This window comes from Falco rusticolus, chromosome 2 (assembly GCF_015220075.1).
Source record: "Falco rusticolus isolate bFalRus1 chromosome 2, bFalRus1.pri, whole genome shotgun sequence".
Lineage (NCBI taxonomy): Eukaryota > Metazoa > Chordata > Aves > Falconiformes > Falconidae > Falco > Falco rusticolus.
In genome coordinates, this window is record NC_051188.1 from 114326167 (window position 1) to 114344774 (window position 18608).

The following is an 18608-nucleotide window of genomic DNA, read 5'->3' on the forward strand; positions in this document are numbered from 1 at the left end:
GATCATCTGGATCTGCGGAGGAACATGGCTGGACAGGGGCACGGCTGCAGCCACAGCTCAAATAGGCAGCAGCGGCAGAAGCCTCAGTTTAAATGCAGTTTGCAAGAGAAAGTGAGAGAAACCTTGGCTGAGACTTGTTCCAGCTCTTTCTTCACGGCAGCCTAAATCAAACTGTCACCTGCACCCTGCCAGGGAGCTGGCCTTGAGCACAGCTATGGTCCTGGCAGCGGGCAGTGTGCTCCGGGCTCCGGCACTCTCCTGCGTGTGCCTAGAAGCTCTGCGCATCCCTCGCCCCGATTCCCCCAGTTACACGCAAACACGCCCAGTGCCTCTTGCCCTTTCTGTATCTCTTTGTGAGCCTGATTTACGCTACGGAGGCAGCTCAGCACTCAATAGCCTGTAGACATAGTGCTCTGCCGCTGCCAGCTGCCTCCCCTGGCAGCACGTGCGACCCCAGAGCTGAATGCCTCCTGGCTGCCCGGACACAACATAAGCCTATTCATAGCACCGTCCCTCTTAATATACCCAAGGACATTTGCTTCTTAGTGACAGACCAGCAGGAAGTGTTTTGCCACAGTTAATCACACGCTTGCTTCTTTCCATCATCTTTTCACTCCTCCCGACTGTGCAGATCATTCAGAAGACCCACAGATCAGGGTGGAAAATGCGAGGTCCGCTTGGGCACACACAGGGATGGTTTAAATCTCAAGGTGATTGCTGGCTGGTTGTTCAGACTTTCTCGTGGCTCAGCCACTGTAGACTGTGCTGGCTTGGCTGGGTCACTGGAAAATCCCAAAAGGCCTCATGATGACAAAGGGACATGTCTTGAGATCCAGCTACTGGGGAAGGGCAAACGTGCAGTCATAACTTCTCTGCCCGGACTTGTTTGTTGACAGTGTCACCAGGAGAGACCCATAACCAGAAGGTATGTGGGTTGTGACAGCTGAGATGTGGCTGCTCCCGTGGCAAGAGCAAGTGTTCCTCCATGTGGTTACTGCCTGTAGTACACGCTGGTGTCACACACGCCTGTGACAGGGATTTTTCTTTGCAGGCCAATCTGGCTTTTGCTCCAGCTGCTCTGCTGCCGGGAGCATCTCCCAAAAGCCCTGGTCTGAAACCCCTGGTTTCTCCGTTCAGCACCCCTCCCTCAACACCCAGCAGCCCGGGGATTCAGTCCCAGCCTGCTGAAGCCAACGAGACGCCAGTCAGTTTCGATCAACCCCCAGAAGGCACTCAGCTGCAATGCTACAACAAGGTAGGGTATGTGCTGGGATCTCTCCATTACAGCATGAAAAGGCTTGCTTCTCGGGTGGAGATGAAGAGGAAGAGGAGGCTGTAGCCCTCAGCCCTGCCATAATAGTGTGTACTTGTGGCCAAGGGAGGAGATCTACGCGTTGGGTTTGAAACAGCCTTTCAGTGTAGCTCTGTGGAGTCTCCTCTCTGCCCACCTGCATGTGGAGCTTTGTGCTCCAGCAGCTCCAGCAGCCTTCCTGGCCCAGTGGGTAAAGGGAAGGCATGAAGTGGCAGGACCCAGTCACTTCAGCTCAGCAGTAACAGGGTGGCTGGTACCTGGGCAAGGAGCGCTGTGTGGAGGTGGTGCCCTGTGCCAGCAAATGTCAAAGGTGGCTGAGGGGCAGTTTAGGGAGCCCTGCAGAGCACGAAAGTTTGGCGGATGTCCCCACGGAGTGCTCAGCGCTTCAGTGGGGAGCTGTAACCTGCATTCACCATCATCAGCTGGAGTGCAGACTCCTTCCTCAACCTCCAAATGGCCAAGAGTAGGAAAGGCTGAGACATCCAGTCAGGAGCATTTGTGAAACGAATGCAGCATCCTTGGGTTTAGGGTCTAACCTGGCCAAGGAGCAACAGTTTAAATTGGGACGATAATCTCTGGCACCATCTTTACAGAAGGAAAGAAGGCACACATATACAGAGTTGCTTGTCCTATAAAGTAGTCTCTCAGTGGCAGGGAGCACTCTTCTCCTTACCTTTCAGTGGCAGAGCAGGATAAGTGAGGCCACCTGGGTAGCAATCAAGTTTCCCATGGTATTTTCCTCTGTTGTGCTTTCCTGCTTTCCAGTACCGCTTTCTTGACTGCTTCAATGTCTGCTTTTCCTGTCTCCAAGGTGCGGACGCGGGGCTCGATAAAGCGCAGGCCTCCATCCAGGAAGTTCCGAAGATCTCTGTCGGAGTACGGAGATGGGGAAGATTTAGGGGTCAACATCTCCTCTCCAGAAAACGGTGCCAAGGAAGATGGGGATGAGGTGTTTGGGCCCAAGGGCAAGACAGAGGCAGGAACAGGGAGTAAAGAGCAAAAAAACCAGACAGGGTCTGATGAGAAGCCCCCATCAAGGAGAGGATCCAGCAGATCAGAAGATGAAGAAAAAGGAGAAAAACAGGCAGATGAAATGACTCCTTGCAAGAGTAACGCAGCAGAGACAAAGGAGGAGGAAGGATGTTGTGGTGCCCCAGGGGAGGAGAACTCTCTCCAGCCTCCCTCTGGAAACAAGGAGAAGGTGTGTGAGGGTCCCCAGGGAGAAGAGCAGCCAGGCAGTGCTTGTGAACAGGAAAAGGGGGACAAGGAGAAGGAAGAAGCTGATGCAGAAGCAAAGGAGACCACTGAGAGCACAGATGCAGAGGGAATGTCAAACACTGAAGAAACACCACTGGCCCCTGAACCGCTGCAGGACGCAGTAGGCTTAGAGACTGTCAATGAGCCTTCATCGTCAGGCAGGCCGGAGAAGGGCACAGTGTAACTGTGACGCACAGGTAAGCTGGGTCGGCATGATAATGGCTCCTAAAATACCAGAAGGTTTTGTTTATTAATGAAAATGGCAACTGTGACAGAGCACACCAACATTTTTTGCTGCTTCCCACACCGCAGAAGTATCAAATGTGAGGCCTGCAGAGGCTGCAAGGCAGGGTATGTAAAACAACCAGCCCTCCTGGGTGGTGGTACAGAGAGAGAGGATGGAGAAGCAGCAAAGCTGATTCTGGGTTCAGTAAAACAGAGAAGCTTTGCTGACCAGGCACCCTGCTTGATTGCTGTTTTGAAAGCCATTTGAAAAGACTTTTCCCCAGCGGTAACCATGTATATACTATCTCAGGATACCTCCTTACATGTGTATGTGTGCACACTTTGTGTATATACATGCATAAATATATATTCTTTCTATATATGTGTGTTTATAGCTTTTTAGCTTTGCCAGCAAAAATAGTGTTTGCACATATACCAGTTTCATGATCAGCTCTGGAAGCAGGCAAACACAGGCCTCTGCCGCTTGGAATAAAAGAGAATTTCTACTGGCTAAAGCAGGGGTTTGTTCCATGTAGCTTCTTATGTGTTCTCTAACCACCGATAACGTAGCCACAGATGCCTGAGGAAATATCTCATTCCACCTCAACCACCTGTCCTCTCTTCAAATGCCTCCTTGGTTTGGCAAGGAGCGACTGAAGGTGGCGGGCTGGGGCTCAGGCTGCACCTGGCGTTTGCCTCCTGGTACGGAAACTACCGCAGTACTCCCAGGTCACGGAGCCCCCAGTACTGTATCTACTTAAAGCCATGATTATTTTTCACAATTTCCTTACTTTTCCCCTCTCAAAAGGATACACCCAATCAGGGCACAGGAGACTTAACATGTGAATAGGAGCTATCTAACTCAATCAAGGTGGAAGCTACTGGAAAACCTTCAGTGGCTGGAGAGGAGCAGAATACGGATGTCCCCCGAGGTCCAGATGCATACCGGAGCTGAGTGGCTGCTTGCTGGCTCTCTGCTTTGCACCATCATACTTTGGGACAGTTGGAACAAGAGACTGGCTTGCAGTCGCTTCAGAGTTCAAAACTGAGGTGTTGGCTGATGTTCCTTGGTGATATTCGCGGCTGAGAGACCTGATACACGCTGTCCTGGGGTCAACAGCCACCATCACTCCTGGTCCCTCTGCTCCTTCATCCTGCTCCAAAACGTCTTTTTCTTCTCCCCTGCATTGGTCTTAGATGAAGTTAATCACTTACATACATACATGTATGGTGCCTTTTTGATAGCTTCTTTTGAAAAATTTTGGGTTTTCAAATTTCAGTAAATAATGTTTTAACAGTAGGAAAACATATGTTTTCTCCATATATGCTGTGTAGCAGACAATGTGAACCTTGAACATGGAGAAAACTCTTAGGATATTGTTCATAAAGCATAAAATCCCTTTGAATTATTCTTCAAATACTTCAAAGCGATCTGTGAAACAGCCAGCCATGGTAAGAAATTTTTCTGTGGGCTTCAACTTTGGGGTGTTTTTAGTGCTGGTGGAAAGTAACAACCAACAGATTTGATGCACAGAAAAGGTGTGTTGCGTAGGCCAGCCGGGCAAGTTTTCTTATCGAGGTGTGAGCTCTGGTCCAGATTTAGAAGGCCCACCTGTCCATCAGTCTGTCTCATTTCCAGACCCTATCCAATCTTTTGATTCTTTTTTGAAACTTTCAGTGAGTGGCCACTGAGTGCTACTCATGATAGAAGGCATCCTAGCTTACTGGAAACAGTCGATTAATTTTATGTAGGTCAAATTAATTTTATGTAGGTCAAAGAAGAGGTCTTAGATGGCTGAGTTCCCAGTCGTAGGGCCTGACTGAATATGAATTGGTGAAGGTCAAATAGCCAGTCCCCCCCTAAGTACTCAGGCATTGTACTAGATTTGCATTCACTCATGGGGTACCAGTTAAGTCATGGGTCTAGCTAAGCCAAAAAAAAGTTTTTACACCTGGAAAGTATTTGTTGCTCCTAACAAGTTATCTGGGGAAAGATAACAGACCCTCTTCTGACCAGTTTCCTGACAGTAGTGCTTGAAGCTCTATCTGCAACTCTGGAAAAGCTGCTCTGGCTCAAGCCCATGGGGCTCATGTCCACAGTGTGTCATGGAGCTGTGGACAAGTCTGGGCTCGCTGGAGACAGTGAGCCAGTCTTGTCAAAAGCAGAGCCAAGGCGTCAGCTAGCTGTTAGGTGCTGTGAACGGTCAGGGGCCAGTGCCTGAACCTGCTGCCAGCCACCTAGCACCCAGCAACACAGACGCAGCTACAGAGACCAGTGGCGGAACCAGCCAGCTCCTCTTCATCCATCACAGAGCTCCTCCTGGCACATGTTCGGCTGAGAAGAGTCGGAGGCTCAGGTTGTCCCTGTCTGTCTGGTGAGGCACAAGCATTTTACACAACACAGCCCACACCTGTCCTTGAGTGGACTTCGCAACACAGCAGTGTTACAGACCTGATGGTTTTAAGGGATATCCCCTTTCTGTTCACCAGCTCTAAAATGGCGAGGAAAGAAGCGGCTCTGTGCCCTGCCTTTCTTTCTCCCGGGTGAGAGCACCGAGGTGTCATTTGCTGAGAGCCAGCGGTGCTGACCTTCCTGCGTAGCATGGGCTTGTTGGCAAACACAACCCCCACATCCTTTTGAGCCATGTTGTGGAGCATTGTTGCCTTTGAATCCATTTTAATCTGTTTGTTAGAGCTTGTATTCCAGGGCAGGCTGCAATCATTCACTGTACCCTGTTTCTTCTTCATTGTCCCATCTGGATGTGAGTGATTGTGCCTTACTGTATATATAGATATATGTGTGCCTGTTTAGAGAATGAGTATGTGTGTCCCAAGCAAGGGAATGGAAATCCAAGGGAGAAGCAGAAGAAATAAATGGCGGAATAAAACCAAACCAAACTAAAATCTGTGTGTTTCCTCCTGGGGAGATGAAGGAGCCTGAGGAAGGATGGAGAAAGCTGGTAGCAGCAGGCAAAATCGAGGTTGGATTTCCCTGCCATTGGAACAGTTTAACATTCAATTTTAATTTGTGATATTTTTTACTGTTTGGGAACAGCAGTAACTGATGTGCTTAATCAACAAAGAAACGTGTTCTTGGGGGCAAGCAGTGGCACTGGAGACAGCTACACTCTGCCGCAGCCCTGCAGGTATCAGGTATCTAGGAACAGAAGAAAGCAAAGCCATCTAGCCTAGTGCCATTTCTCCAACAGCATCCTTTCTCAGGGGAAGCGTAAAAATCCAAGGCAACACACAGGGATCCTTCCTGTGAGATTTCCCAGCTTCCGGCAATCAACAGTTTAGAGATTTTCTGTGCCAGAAGTTGCATCACCATCTTTGCCCTTGGTGGCTTTACAAGTTGCAGGAAAAAAAGCTGAAGGCGTGCACACATCCCTCTCAGGGCGATGCTTGCTCAGGGGCACACAAACCTTGCCCCGTTAGCAGGCCAAGTGAGAGGAGATTTTAGAAAAGTCTTTGGCCAGCATTAGCATCGTGACACTGCAAAAGCAGAGAATACATGTGGGGGTGTATCCTGACCCCATCCATACTATCACAAAACATTGGCTTGGGCAGCGTGGTCCTGTATCCAATAAGGCATACGGAGTCAAAAAGTTTTGACTGAAACGTAAATCACAGCTTGGCTGGGTGCATAGGGTGGGGGCACTTATTCACACCCATTTACATCTGCACATTGGTTATTTGGGGTGTGTAAGGTCAGGTGTAAAAGCAATAATGGTCGAACAGGGAAATGCCCTCAGCAAGAAAAATCTGATGTAATTTATGCAGTTCCTTTGGTGTGGCTGGTGCGTGAAAAATTAAAAAAAAAAAAAAAAGTAAAAGCACAAACTTCAAGGCTAGAAGACCTTTAAATTGGGGGGGGGGGGCGGGCGAGGAGACTGCTGCTGTTGTGTTTGGTCGGGATGTTGTTTTTATGGTTGTTTTTGGATTGGACTATGTTTACACTGTATGAGCCACAGGAGTGTTAGATGGGTAAGGACTGAGAGCTATTACTGGTAGAACAGGGGTTTTTAAGATCTGGGATGCCAGGGAAGCCGGTACAGAGGTGTGGAAACACGAGGGGGACCCTTGAGGGTGACAGTGGGCACTAGCAGGATATCGCACAGCAGGGACAAAGCAGGAGGCAGAGCCGCAGCTTCAGAGAAGGAAGGCAATGCCACTGGCGCCTCTGGGCCCCAGCTCGACAAACACTCCCCAGACCGAGGCACTTCTCCCCGAGCCCGAGGCCCTTTGCTGTGTTAGGCCCCTTCCCCTGCAGCCGTTGGCGGCCCCCGACGGCCACTCGCGGGGCCACTGGCTGGAAGGGGACCACGGCCTGCCTGCCACAGGCCCGGCCGCCCCACAGGCCCTCACCTCACCCGCTCGGGGGGCTGCCAGGAGAGGACCCCGAGGCACTGGCACACGTCCATAGGTGTGTAGCCCCCCTCCCCGACCCCACAGGGCCGCAGGGCCCCGCACACCGCTCCGCCCGCCCGCACACCTCAGCGGGGCGGCAGCGCCTCATGGCTCCGCACAGCGCGGCCGGGAGAAACCAAAGCTGTTGGGGGGGTGCGGGGTGGTGGTGTACGTGTGTGCGTGTGTCTGTGTGTCCCGCATTCCCCCCTGCCCATCCGCTGAGAATGAGCGCGCCCGGCTTCGAACCCCGGGGCCGTGCCTGCCCGGCACGCGCGGCCCGCACGAGCCCGGGACGGGAGGGGGGGCGTTCCTCCGCCCCTCGGAAGAGCGCAGGAGCGGTATCTGCGCGGGGGGCGCCACGAGGCCCGCCACCCCCACCCCCCACCCCGGCACTCGGAATCGTCTCTACCAAGCGGAGCCGTAGGGGTCGGGGGAAGGGCGATGCCACGGGTTGCCCTGCGCGGGCGGAGGGGGGGCGGAGAGGCAGGAGAAACAGCATCAGCCTCCGCAGTAAGGGAGAAGAATGGTGTCTTCCGAAGCGGTGGGCGGAACCATTGGGAGTCTGGTGGGGGGGAGGGCAGATCTACGAAGGCGCCAGCGGGGGCTGGGTAGCGCTGGGCGGGAGGAGGCGGGAAGTGAATGAAATAGTATGCTGGGGAGGAGGCAAGGGAGAGCGGCTCGTTGGTCTAGGGGTATGATTCTCGCTTCGGGTGCGAGAGGTCCCGGGTTCAAATCCCGGACGAGCCCGCTGAGAGAAGGGGGCGCGGCAGCGCCTTCCGTTTTGCCGCCGCGGTGCCCGCCTGCGCTTTTGTGCCTGGGCGCCTCGGGCCCGCCCGCAGCGGGAGTGTGGGCTGGGGGGAAGGGGCCGGGGCCGAGGGGCAGCGCCGTGCTGGGCGGCGCGACAGTGGGGTTGCGGGGGCCGGGGAGAGGCCGGGGCAGCGGCGCGGCGGGCGGGGTGAAGTGGGGGCGCACGGCGGGAGGGTGAGCTCTGCCGTGTGGGTTACCAGCGCTTCTTCCGCGCGTTACAAAGGAGCGTGTCTCATGATACGTCCTGCCCGCGTCCCTTCGCTGCTTGCGGGAGCCTCCGCTGCGTGCCCGGGGAGCGCGGCGCTGGCCGAGCGGGGCGGGGAAGGATTAAGGCTGTTGCGAGGGGAAAAAAAAAAAAAAAAAACGGTAAAAAAAAACTTGGGCTCGTCCGGGATTTGAACCCGGGACCTCTCGCACCCTAAGCGAGAATCATACCCCTAGACCAACGAGCCGCCGTGTGAGAGTGTTTCTCTCCTTTGCAGAGGAACGCTCCGGTGGCGCCGCCCGGCCCGGCCCAGCCGCAGTTGACGCCGGTTCTCACCGGCCCAGCCCCGGGGGCTGCCCGCAGGCGGAGGCGGTGCGGGCCGTCGGCTGGGACGGGGACAGGCCTGTGCGCTGTGTCTTCTACTACAGCCCATGCCTAGGAGCTCGTAACAGAGACGGGCGAGAAGCCCCGTCGGCGAAGGCGAGGGGCACACGGGCTTGGTGGCAGCCGAGCGCCGGCGGGCGGGCGCCGCGCCGTGATCTGGCTCCTCGCGGGCAGCGGAGGCCGCAGCTCCCGCCGCTTTACCTCAGCGCGGGCCGGCACGGCTGCCCGTGAGGGGTGGGCTCGGCCGCCTCAGCGCCTGCCCCGTGTGGCCGGCAAGCGGGCCGCTGTGGCCAGCAGCCCACCGAGGGGGGGTGGGGCAGGGCTGACGGCGACCCTCCGCCGCGGCCGTGTCGGGACAGCTCGCAGCCGTCTGCGGGGCGCTGCGTTCCGCGGTGCTGATGGGGCCCGCGCACCGCTGCTGCGCCGGGCCTGGCTCCCCGGGTGCCTTCCGAGGGCTGGGGGAACCCCGCCGCCCCTGCGTGCCGCTGGGTGTAGGCCGAGCCATCAGCCTCAGCAAGGCCGACCACGGACCCCTTCCAAAGGAGGCAAATTCACGGCTGAATTCTGTCATTCGGAGCTGCCGTGGCGTTCGGTTCCTGCCTGACGGGAAGGTTTTATGCGACCTCTGTACGTCCCACTCAACAGTGCTGGTCAGGCGAGAGGTCAGTGCTGCCTTGCCTCTTGTGCCCGTAGAATAACATTGCTAAACTTACTTTGCCCATATTGCAAGAAACTGGGAGGAAGGGTACAAGGGAGAGGCAGGAAAAATAATAGCTTTCATTGTATGGGCTTTTTAATATATCACGGATATCAAGAATACTTGTGGCTCCAGTCGTTCCTTAGCATCGGTTCAGAGCTGGAATAGCTCATTCTTAGCACCTTTTTCCGTTACAAGGTTCCGTTCCGTTTCCAGAGGAACGCGTACGCTTGCACAGTGAGCGATCCAAGACATTCTTCTTAATCGAGTTATGGAAAAATAATTACCAAACTTTTCAAGCACCATATGCAACTACCGTGCTGCTGCCCGCTCTGAGTTTTGAAAGCAGCACTGCATTTGTGTCTAACCAGAGTGAAGATGAATGCAGCACTGTTTGCCAGTCACAATTTCTCCCAGCTTGTAGAGGAAAAAGTAATGCAATAGACACCCAGTAGTTCTTTTTACAAACAGCCTGGTTTTCCTTTGTCCCTCATGTTCTTCTCTTACTGTTTCTAAACGAGCGAGTCGGGTGGGGTGTTTTCTGCAGGAATGTGTATCTCTGCACATTAAACAGTGTCTACTGTACATTTCTCCTAGGAGGTTCAGACAGGCAGGCTAAATAGAAAATAATCAAAACCATTAAAAATGTGAAATCCGTCTGAACGTATTTGTTTCTCCTCCTAGAAGATGTTACACTTACTTTGTTTGACATCGTAATCCTGCTTGCTCTGTCTGGCGAGCTACTAGAGAGCGCTCCAGAACAGCAGGCTAACAAAGGTCTGAATTTCTAACAAAACCAGCAACCACAAAGAAATGTATTTAATCTCCTCCCCAGTGACACACACTTTTTTAGAGCTTCCTTTTGTAATCAGTGAAAACAAAGAAGAGACAAAAGCATTTTTCCTTCTCTTGTGGGACCGAATGCTGACTTTACAGCGTGGAAGACAGCTCAGAAACCAGTTAGGCAGCATGACAGCAGTCTAGCAGGAGGCTGCTGTGGTCTCTCTTGCCCCAGTGCTCTGTCACTGCTGCTTGTCTGACCTTACAGGGAATGGATTCAGCATGAAGTAACTCCCCACCTGTCCATACGCAGGCAGAAAAAATGAGTCCGTTGCCAGCTAAGTGAGCTGAATCTCTAAGAAATGTGATAAATCCCAGTATTATCGCTAGACAGAGGGTAGAGTTGCATAGCTAGAGGGAAAAAGGATGGCAGCCATTAGACCTTTATTTGGTTAGGTTATCGGGGAGTTGTGCGCTGAGATGAGTTAAGGAATTGTGTAGTACAGCCTGTAGGCTCTGCGTTTAGCAGCTTGCTCCGAGAGGTCTTCCCAGCTCTTTTTGTCATAGCCTTAATAGTAACACCTCATAGCATACACATGCAGTATGTGTTCCCAGGGCAGATTAAGTTGTTCAGCACCCTGCTTCCTCTCTGGAAACAGTGGGAGACAATAATTTGATCATTACTATCTGGATGGAAAATAGCCTACGATAAGTAGACCAGATACTCTCGCAGACGTTCTCTGCGTTGGAGAGCAGTACTGCCACCCAGCAGATGGAGCAGTCGTAGGGGCTGTACCTGTGGCAATGTCACCTCAGCTCTGTCAGGGAAGGGAGAGATTGCAGGAATCCTCTGGCAAGGGGCGCCCAGGCTCATTAGTACACAAAAAGAGAACGTGAGAGCTCTGTGAAGGACAGTAAATTTGGGAATCAGAAAAAGGATGTTTGGGTTTTTGGTTGGGTTTTTTTTGTTTGTTTGTTTTTTAAAAAAACACTTTAGGTTGGCCATCTTGAAAAAGTGCCTAGAAAGGTGAAGCTTGGACTGTTCAGGGGATAGAACATTTTTAAACTGTGCAGTACTGAAGGACCTGAAGGTAAATAATGAACTCTGGGTATCAACGTGCTTCCGTGGTGGTGGAGCACTTCCAATCACTGAGGAGAGCTGCAAGGGCTGGTGGAGTTTCCATGGAAAGGAAGAGCTCTGAGGGAGTATTGAGGCAAAAGTCCTTGGGATGAGAGTCTTATCACTGCCTGTGAGTTCCTGCTCCGTTTGGGAAGTGAGGATATCGATCAATTGGCTAAAGACTCACCTGTGCAAGGGAAGTCAGAGGGTGACTTCCAATGAGGAGGCAACCAAACAAGGTGATAATCTTGTGATACAAAGAGTTGGCCTTAATCTTTATTCCCAATTGCTGCCCTTGATTTCTGGCAGCCTGCGTTTCTAGAAAACATGCACAATGGTTAGCTGAGGAACACACTCCAGAGCTTCCCCCCAGGGTGTAAATAATGATATGCCATTACGTTTCAAATCCAGTGCGAACTGTGACCTGGTGTCTTGCATCACAGCTGGAAAAAAAACCCCAACCAAACAACATGTCTTGTTTAAACAGCTTGTCTTGGTTTTTTTCCACAGGGGTTTGCTTCATCACAGCCCTTCCCAACATGGCACATAGTAGCGGGGCTTTCCTGTGACCTCTTTTGTCTGTAGATGTGATCAGGTGGCCAGAGAGTGGCAGAGAAACCAGTGCCACGTGCCCCTGGGTGAGGACCAGCATCCGCGGAGCACTGGGCAGGAGCCAGCCCAGGGCACCGCGTGCTGCCGGAGCCTGGGTGCAGCGAGCAGCAGCCTCCCAGTACAGCAGCAGCCTCCCAGTACGGCCGTGCTTGTGCGACTGCTTCGAAATACACAGCTTCGCAAAAGGGCTTGTTGTGTGCAAAGTGGATCCCCAAGGAGAGGGAGTGAAGCATGGGGATAAGGACGGAAGGGTGGAAGCGTGGTCTCGGGGGCTGTAACAGCAGGCAGCCCCATCGGGGGGAGGGGGGTGACATGCCACGTCGGTATTTTCAGGCGGAAGGCAAAGGTGGTCGGTGTCGCGGGATTGCTGCTGGGGGAGCCCGGACGGGCATTGCACGCCAGAGCAGGCTCTCTGCCTTCACGGGGAGGAACAAGAGGGGTCTCGGCGGGGCACCCCTGCGAAGACGGTCGTGGGCTGGCTGCGGCCGTACCTGGCGGGGTCCTGTCCTGCTGCCTGCGGAGGCTGAAGGGTTTGTCAGCAGCGAGACCTGGTGCTCCCAGGCCCCCCGGCCCTGCCAGCATGGCTAGGCGTGGTGGGGATCGTCGTGGTGATGCTGGGCATGCTGGGGATGCTGGGCAGAATGGACGTGATGGACATGGTGGGGATGGTGGAGATGATGTGGATGACGGGGATGCCGCCGCGCTCCTGCGCCCGGGCACGGTGGGCCCGCGTCCGCGCTCCCGCAGCATCACCCGCCGGGCGTGGGGGGTGGGTGGGGTAGTACGTGCCCGGCTCGGGGGGCGGGCCAGTACGATCCCTGCCCTGATAGGACGCCTGGATTTAACGGATGGCTCCGCCGACCAATCCTTAGGGAGGAGCGGGGCAGGGCCGGGGCGGGGGCGAGGGGGATGCGGGAGGTGTGTGCGAGTGACAGCGGCGGAGCCCTATCCCGGCGAGGGAAGGGGGCTGCGGGGCGCGGGGGGGGCGGGCCCGCGGCCGGGGGCGGACAATGGGGGCGCGGGGAGGTGGCGGCTGGAAGATGGCAGCGGCTGGAGACATCGCGGGGCGCCCGGCGGCCGCCGCTCCCGCGCGGCTCCCCTGCTCGGCCTGGCTGCTGGCCGCCGCCGCCGCGCTGACCGCCGGTGAGGGATGGAGGGAGTGCGGGCCGGCCGCCGTTTGCCCGCGGGGCTGCGCTCGTAGCCAGGGCGGAGCTGGATGCGGCGGGGGGAGCAGCCCGACGCGACCCTACCCGAGGCGCGGCGGGCGGCGGGCTGGGCTCGGCGGCCTGGCTGGGGCCCGGCGGGGCTCGCCCGCCCCGATCCGCGCTGGGGAGGGGGGGGGCCCGGCCCGGCCCGGCGTGTGGGGGGCGCCGCGGGGCCCGGCGAGGTGGGGCGGCTCTTCCCCGGCCGGCGCGGGGGGCGCCCGCCCGTTCCTCCCTCTGCGTGCCGTTCCCCGTCGCCGCCGGGTTACCGGAGCGGGGTGTGTGCGTGTGCGTGTGTGTGTGTGGGGGCACGGCCTCGGTGCCCCCCTGCCCGCCCGCCTCTGAACCGCGCCGCGGGTGCGTGTTCCCGCCCGGCTGTGGCAGCCTGCTCGCTCCCCGGCCGGCCGGGCCCCGGCGGGACACCCGGCACGGCCGCGCCCGGGCTCCCTGAGGGACGAGGCGCGCTGTCCCGGCGGGGAGGGCGGCTGTGACCCCGCGGGCCCTGCCGCGGCCGGCCCCCGGCCCGGGGGTCCCACGGGCGGGCTGCGTGGGCCCCGCGGGGCTGCGCTCGACAGCTCTGCCTCGGCGAGTTGGGCAGCCGGGCGGGAGCCCTGTGCGCTGAGGGAAGGCGCAGCGCGGCCGGGGTGCCCGGCAGGCGGGGACGCTGCAGTTGTGGTAAATGACTTAGAAAACACCTTTGATTCGGGCAGTGGCGATGTATTTGGGTCGAGGAGGCCTTACATCAGCCGAAATGAAGTGCTTCTGACTCACACAGACGGAGAAGGCGTGCAAGGCGATGGAGCGGTAGAAACGGCGAGGGCGATGCTGGGCTTGGCTGTGGCTTACGCTCTGACAGGGCGCAGGGTTCTTCTACCTTGCAGCTGTTCTGAAACGAAAAGAGGGCACAGGATTCCCCAGGGAGCTCACTGTGTCGGTGCTAGGCATGGGCAGTGACGGGACGGCACCTGGAGATTTTTTTTTTCGTTGGCATTAATTGCTTAGTGGGTAAAACTTTGCAATGTATGTCAGTAAGAATCATTAAAGAAGCCTTCTCAGTTCATATGGAACGCTGTGAAACAGGCCGTCTGGAAAGAGGCTTGATAAGGAGCTGTGCTGAGTGGTAAGAAACTTTAAACTACTTATTTCTAAATAGCATTGTTTGGTTTTATTTAAGTTCAGTGCATTCTGCAGTGAACGTAAGTAGAGATTGCTGAGGCTTGTTAGTATTTAGAATTAAGTAGCTAGACTTGATACATGCATAGCTTACAGTAAAACCAAGTTCTTTGAAAATAAATATGGAGACAAGAGAAGAAAGGAGCATATTTCCCCTGACCACAACAAAAGGTACAACTACAGTAATGCTATGGGTAGCTGGGAGCAGTAGATCATTCTATAAAGTCTAAGGTATGTAACCAAATATAGTATCTTAAAACCAAGGAAGTCTACAAGATATTCTTTTGGAAGAGACCCTCCCTAGGGTGGAGACTATCTAAACAGTGAGACTGCAATTTAAAGGAATAAATGGGTGTTAAAATCACTGTCTTAATCTGTGTTGAACTGCGTTTAACCGTATTTCTGTTCCCATCCCTACAACTGTTGCTGTTTTTTTTCTAACTCCAAATCAGAAGTTATTCCTATGTTGGCTTCTTCTCTTTGTGTTTAAGCTGCGTATCCTTAATCCTCCTGTATGCTTTGAAAAAGCACTTTTATTTTTTCTGTCCACATGTGGAGTTGGCACAAGGTTAACGTCTTTGCATGGGAATAAGTGACCAGAGTGCTGGTTTTTCATCTCTTTTGCATATGCAAAGTACCTTGGTGACTGGTAGGGAAAAGGTGACCTTCTCTAGAGTTTGGGGTTATAAGGAGCCCAGGGTTATAAATACTCTGCCTTTCAGCATGTTGGTCAGGTTCCTGCAGTTTTTTAAGGACCCACCTCCCAGTCCCTTTGCCTCATGCTGGATTTTCATCTAGCGAGAGGTTCAGAAATCAAAAACTGCCAAGCAAAGGGGCAAAGGCGCAAAGGCAGAAGTGGCATTTTCAGAGGGCTGTTGCCACTCGGTTGCTTAGAAGTGATGTGTGGCTGGGTGACGCGTTGTACATAGCTTCACTGCTGTGGCTTGTGGCTCCTCTTCTGCCTCTTCATGTGCTTGACGACAGACCTGTTTCTGTGGCAAATAACCTGCAGTGAGACAGAAACGTCATTTAGGGGACTGTGTTGTACAGGCCCAGTTTCACATCACAGTCTGCTTTGCCAAGCCAAGTGGGTCACTGTTGCTTCACAGATAAGTGCAGATAACGGGTTTTAAAGCTTATTTTCTTGTGTGTACCTGCATGTGTGCATTCATCTTGCTTGTTTAGGCTCAGTCACCTGAAAATCTGATTGCTTCGTTTACTTGTAAGAATGAAGGATCATTGTCAAAGGTACTGTTTGGGATCTGTGGACATTTGTAGCAGTAGTAGTTAATCTAGGTATAATCTCTTGCATGGGTGGGTGAGCCTTGAACAACTAGTCAAGAATATCAAGAAAATACATTATTTTGCGATCCTGAATTTGTAAGACAGGTATCACTTAAAGCAATACTTGTATCTGTCTCTAACGTGAGGGTGGTGCCTGTTTGCTTCTAAAAGTCTCAAAGAATGCCTAGTCATTACTGATATTTCTACTATTCTTTTTGATGCCAACAAAAGCCATATTTTTTTCTTCTTTTTCTTTTCGTTCTCCTACTACCCCTTTTATATACACTCACGTACATGTGCACATATGCACAGGCCAGTAATAAGCAGAGGGGTATTGAGATGTTAGATAGCTCAAGTGCCTATTACTTACTGCTTTGAGCTCACCTGCACGTTTCAGTTGCTGCTTGAAATGTTTCCTGAAAATAACAGTGTAAGTCGGTGTTCCAATGCTCACTTCATGTTCGTGCCAGGTTTAGTCAGTATTGCTGTATTCGCCCTGTCAGGAGCTGTTAGTTCTTTTAGGCAGAGCCCACTGATGCTGCAGGTGGGAAGACTTCCTTGCCTGCAGTGCTAAGCAGGTTCTTCGGCAAAGGGAGAAAGTGATAAGGTAGATAAACTCTTCTCCTTGCTGGTTGGGTTGAGGGTGGAGCTGCTGCTCAGGTCACCTCACTTGCAGCAGCAAGAAGTTCTTGGAGTATGCTGAAAAGATTAGCTTAATGTTTTGGTGATAATAAAATGTGGTTTAGTGCCGACTTGTAAAATGGCTGGGTTTTGGCCCCTCTGTGTAAGTAGCAATGTGTGTGTCTCTTGTTATCTGAATTGCAACCGATTGTGTTAAGCAGCAATTCCACTGTCTGTCTGGACTTACTTTATCCTGACTGATAATAGTAGATAGTAAATGTTCTTCATTGTGGGAGTTCTCAGAATGTGATATGATGTGGTTTACATGGCTCTTTCTACCACCTACATGTAATTAACAGTAAACAGTCTGCAAGAAAAAAAATACATTTTTTTTTTCCAACTATTGAATGCTAACTCAGGATATCCTAGGAATACATCAGAAAGCTGGAAGGTCTGGGTATGAAAACATTTGCATCCTATGGTTTTTGTCTGTCTTTTTTGTGTGTGTTTGTGGATCTGGGTTGGTGTGACCCCACAGGTAGTGGTGAGCACAATGGAGAGGATGCTAACGTCTTGTTTAAGAGGAAGCTGTGGCAGGAGAGGACAAGAAGTTCTGAACCAGCTTTGCTGCTGGCGAAGAGGCTTGGAGAACTCTTAATTTCACTGATTTACTGTCATCTCAAAAGAGCAGTTACTTAGAAGAGCAAGTGTTCACTCAGACTAGGGTTTAGCGGTAAGCTGTATCCAGCGTGCTATGGGTATGGATCTCGAGGCAGGGTCAATGTCAGTTTTGTTTGCTGTCAGAGGTGGTTGAAAGATGACCCTTCAGGTGATTTCACCTAGTTGTACAGATTTTTTTATTCCTACACACCCACACCCCCCTGCCCAATCTTTTATCTTTAAAGTGGCAGGACCGTTCTGTTACTTGAAAAAGTAACACGTCCTGAAAAAGCCACTTTTTTTTTTTTTTCTTTTAAATTGAAGTTGTTTATATCAAAGAAATGTATTGGTACTCTTTGTGGCTGGGATAGAATTAACTTTCTTCATAGTGGCTTGTATGGTGCTATGTTTTGGATTTGTGATGAAAACAGCCTTGATAACACACCAAGGTTTTACATTGGTTACTTGTTTTACGTTGACTTACACAGCGCCAGGGCCTTTTCTGCTTGTCACCCTGCCCCAGCAGCCAGCGGGCTGGGGGACACGAGGAGCTGGGAGGGGACACAGCTGGGACAGCTGCCCCCAGCTGACCAGAGGGATATCCCAGACCACAGGACATCATGCTCAACAATAAAAGCTGGTGGGGAAGAAAGAGGAAGAGGGGCTGTTTGGAGTTAGGGCATCTGTCTTCCCAAGTCACGTTAGGCCTGATGGAGCCCTGCTTCCCTGGAGATGGCTGAATAGCTGCCAGCCGATGGGCAGCAGAGAGTGAAAGCTTTTGCTTCACCTGTTAAACTGTCTTTGTCTGTACCTGTGAGTTTTTTCACTTTTAATCTTTTGATTCTCTCCCCCATCCCACTGGGGGTGTGTGTGGGGTGGGGGGAGCGAGCGGGCAGCAGGGAGGACTGAGCTGCCCACTGGGGTTAGCCCACAACCCTCGTATATTGTTCCCTTGTGCTGCTGTGCCTTTCAGCTCCTGCATTTTTATTTAGCTCTTGAGTTGGCACTTTCCAGTTGGTGCTGTTGCTTTGGCTTAAAGTGTGCAGGTAAAACAGGAAGGCTGGTTGTTCTCTTGAACTCCTTACCTCCAGCCCTGCAGAAGATGCTTTGCGATATGTTTGCTGGTGCTTTACACGCATGATGTTAAGGGAGTTTGCCCTGGCACATTGGTTACACCCTACCTTCAGTGTTTGAAATCAGATTGAGGTTCTGATCCTTAAGGGAGGATTAAACTCTGGGCAGTGCAGCAGTTTTGTGGGTGGTGGCTGGTGACACTTTCCTAAGCACTTTCATTTCACAAGGTGGAGGTAAATCAGGGCAGGTGAACTCCAGGTAGGTGAAATGGCCAGTGCCAGAGGTGTTTATCTTCAGTTGGCTGCTGCCCAGCTGTTACGCTTTTCAGTAACTTGGTTTTGTAATGTGTGCAAGTGAAAGACGGTGAACGAGGCTCCCTCTTGGTAATAAAACTCTATAAAGCTGTAGGTGCTGCAGAATTTTTAAAATCTGACTGGTAACTATGTCTTGAAGTTTTCTGGTAGAGGTTTTACAGGATTGCTTGACTCTTTCAGGGTGGAAGGTGTTGGAGATGATGGCTGCATGGAGATCCTGCACACCCTGCTGCTTGGCAAAGTCAGCACAGGCACAGACTAAGGTGCTGCCCTAATCAAAGGGATGGCTCTAGAAATGACCTCGTATGTGTAAACTGGGGAAGTGATGTAGAGTATGCTACAAGGGAGGCTGTAAATACTTCACAAAAGAGAAGCATTCCTGGGAAGAGCCAGCTGAAGCAGGTCCTGCTTAGTTACTTAGTACTACTTGGTGCTTCCTAACGTTGCTTAATTGTTGTTGTTCAAGTATGG

The 18608-nt window shown here is 52.8% G+C and overlaps 2 protein-coding genes and 2 non-coding genes across 4 annotated transcripts in view; 3 read left to right on the top strand and 1 right to left on the bottom strand.

Annotated features, from left to right (window-relative positions):
- The window catches only part of RCSD1 (RCSD domain containing 1), a 36037-nt gene extending 30350 nt beyond the window's left edge, over window positions 1-5687 (top strand). The window contains exons 5-7 of the mRNA XM_037378061.1: window positions 1052-1255; window positions 2124-2766; window positions 3603-5687. Coding sequence (XP_037233958.1) covers window positions 1052-1255; window positions 2124-2753 — 834 coding nt within the window. The 3' untranslated portion in view covers window positions 2754-2766; window positions 3603-5687. The remainder of the gene's footprint in view (window positions 1-1051; window positions 1256-2123; window positions 2767-3602) is intronic.
- Window positions 5688-7879: 2192 nt separating this feature from the next.
- TRNAP-CGG lies at window positions 7880-7951 on the top strand. Its single transcript has one exon. It is a non-coding gene; the product is annotated as a tRNA-Pro (tRNA).
- Window positions 7952-8391: 440 nt separating this feature from the next.
- On the bottom strand, window positions 8392-8463 carry TRNAP-AGG. Its single transcript has one exon. It is a non-coding gene; the product is annotated as a tRNA-Pro (tRNA).
- Window positions 8464-12815: 4352 nt separating this feature from the next.
- Window positions 12816-18608, top strand: part of MPZL1 (myelin protein zero like 1) — a 41940-nt gene continuing 36147 nt past the window's right edge. The window contains exon 1 of the mRNA XM_037378064.1: window positions 12816-12952. Coding sequence (XP_037233961.1) covers window positions 12820-12952 — 133 coding nt within the window. The 5' untranslated portion in view covers window positions 12816-12819. The remainder of the gene's footprint in view (window positions 12953-18608) is intronic.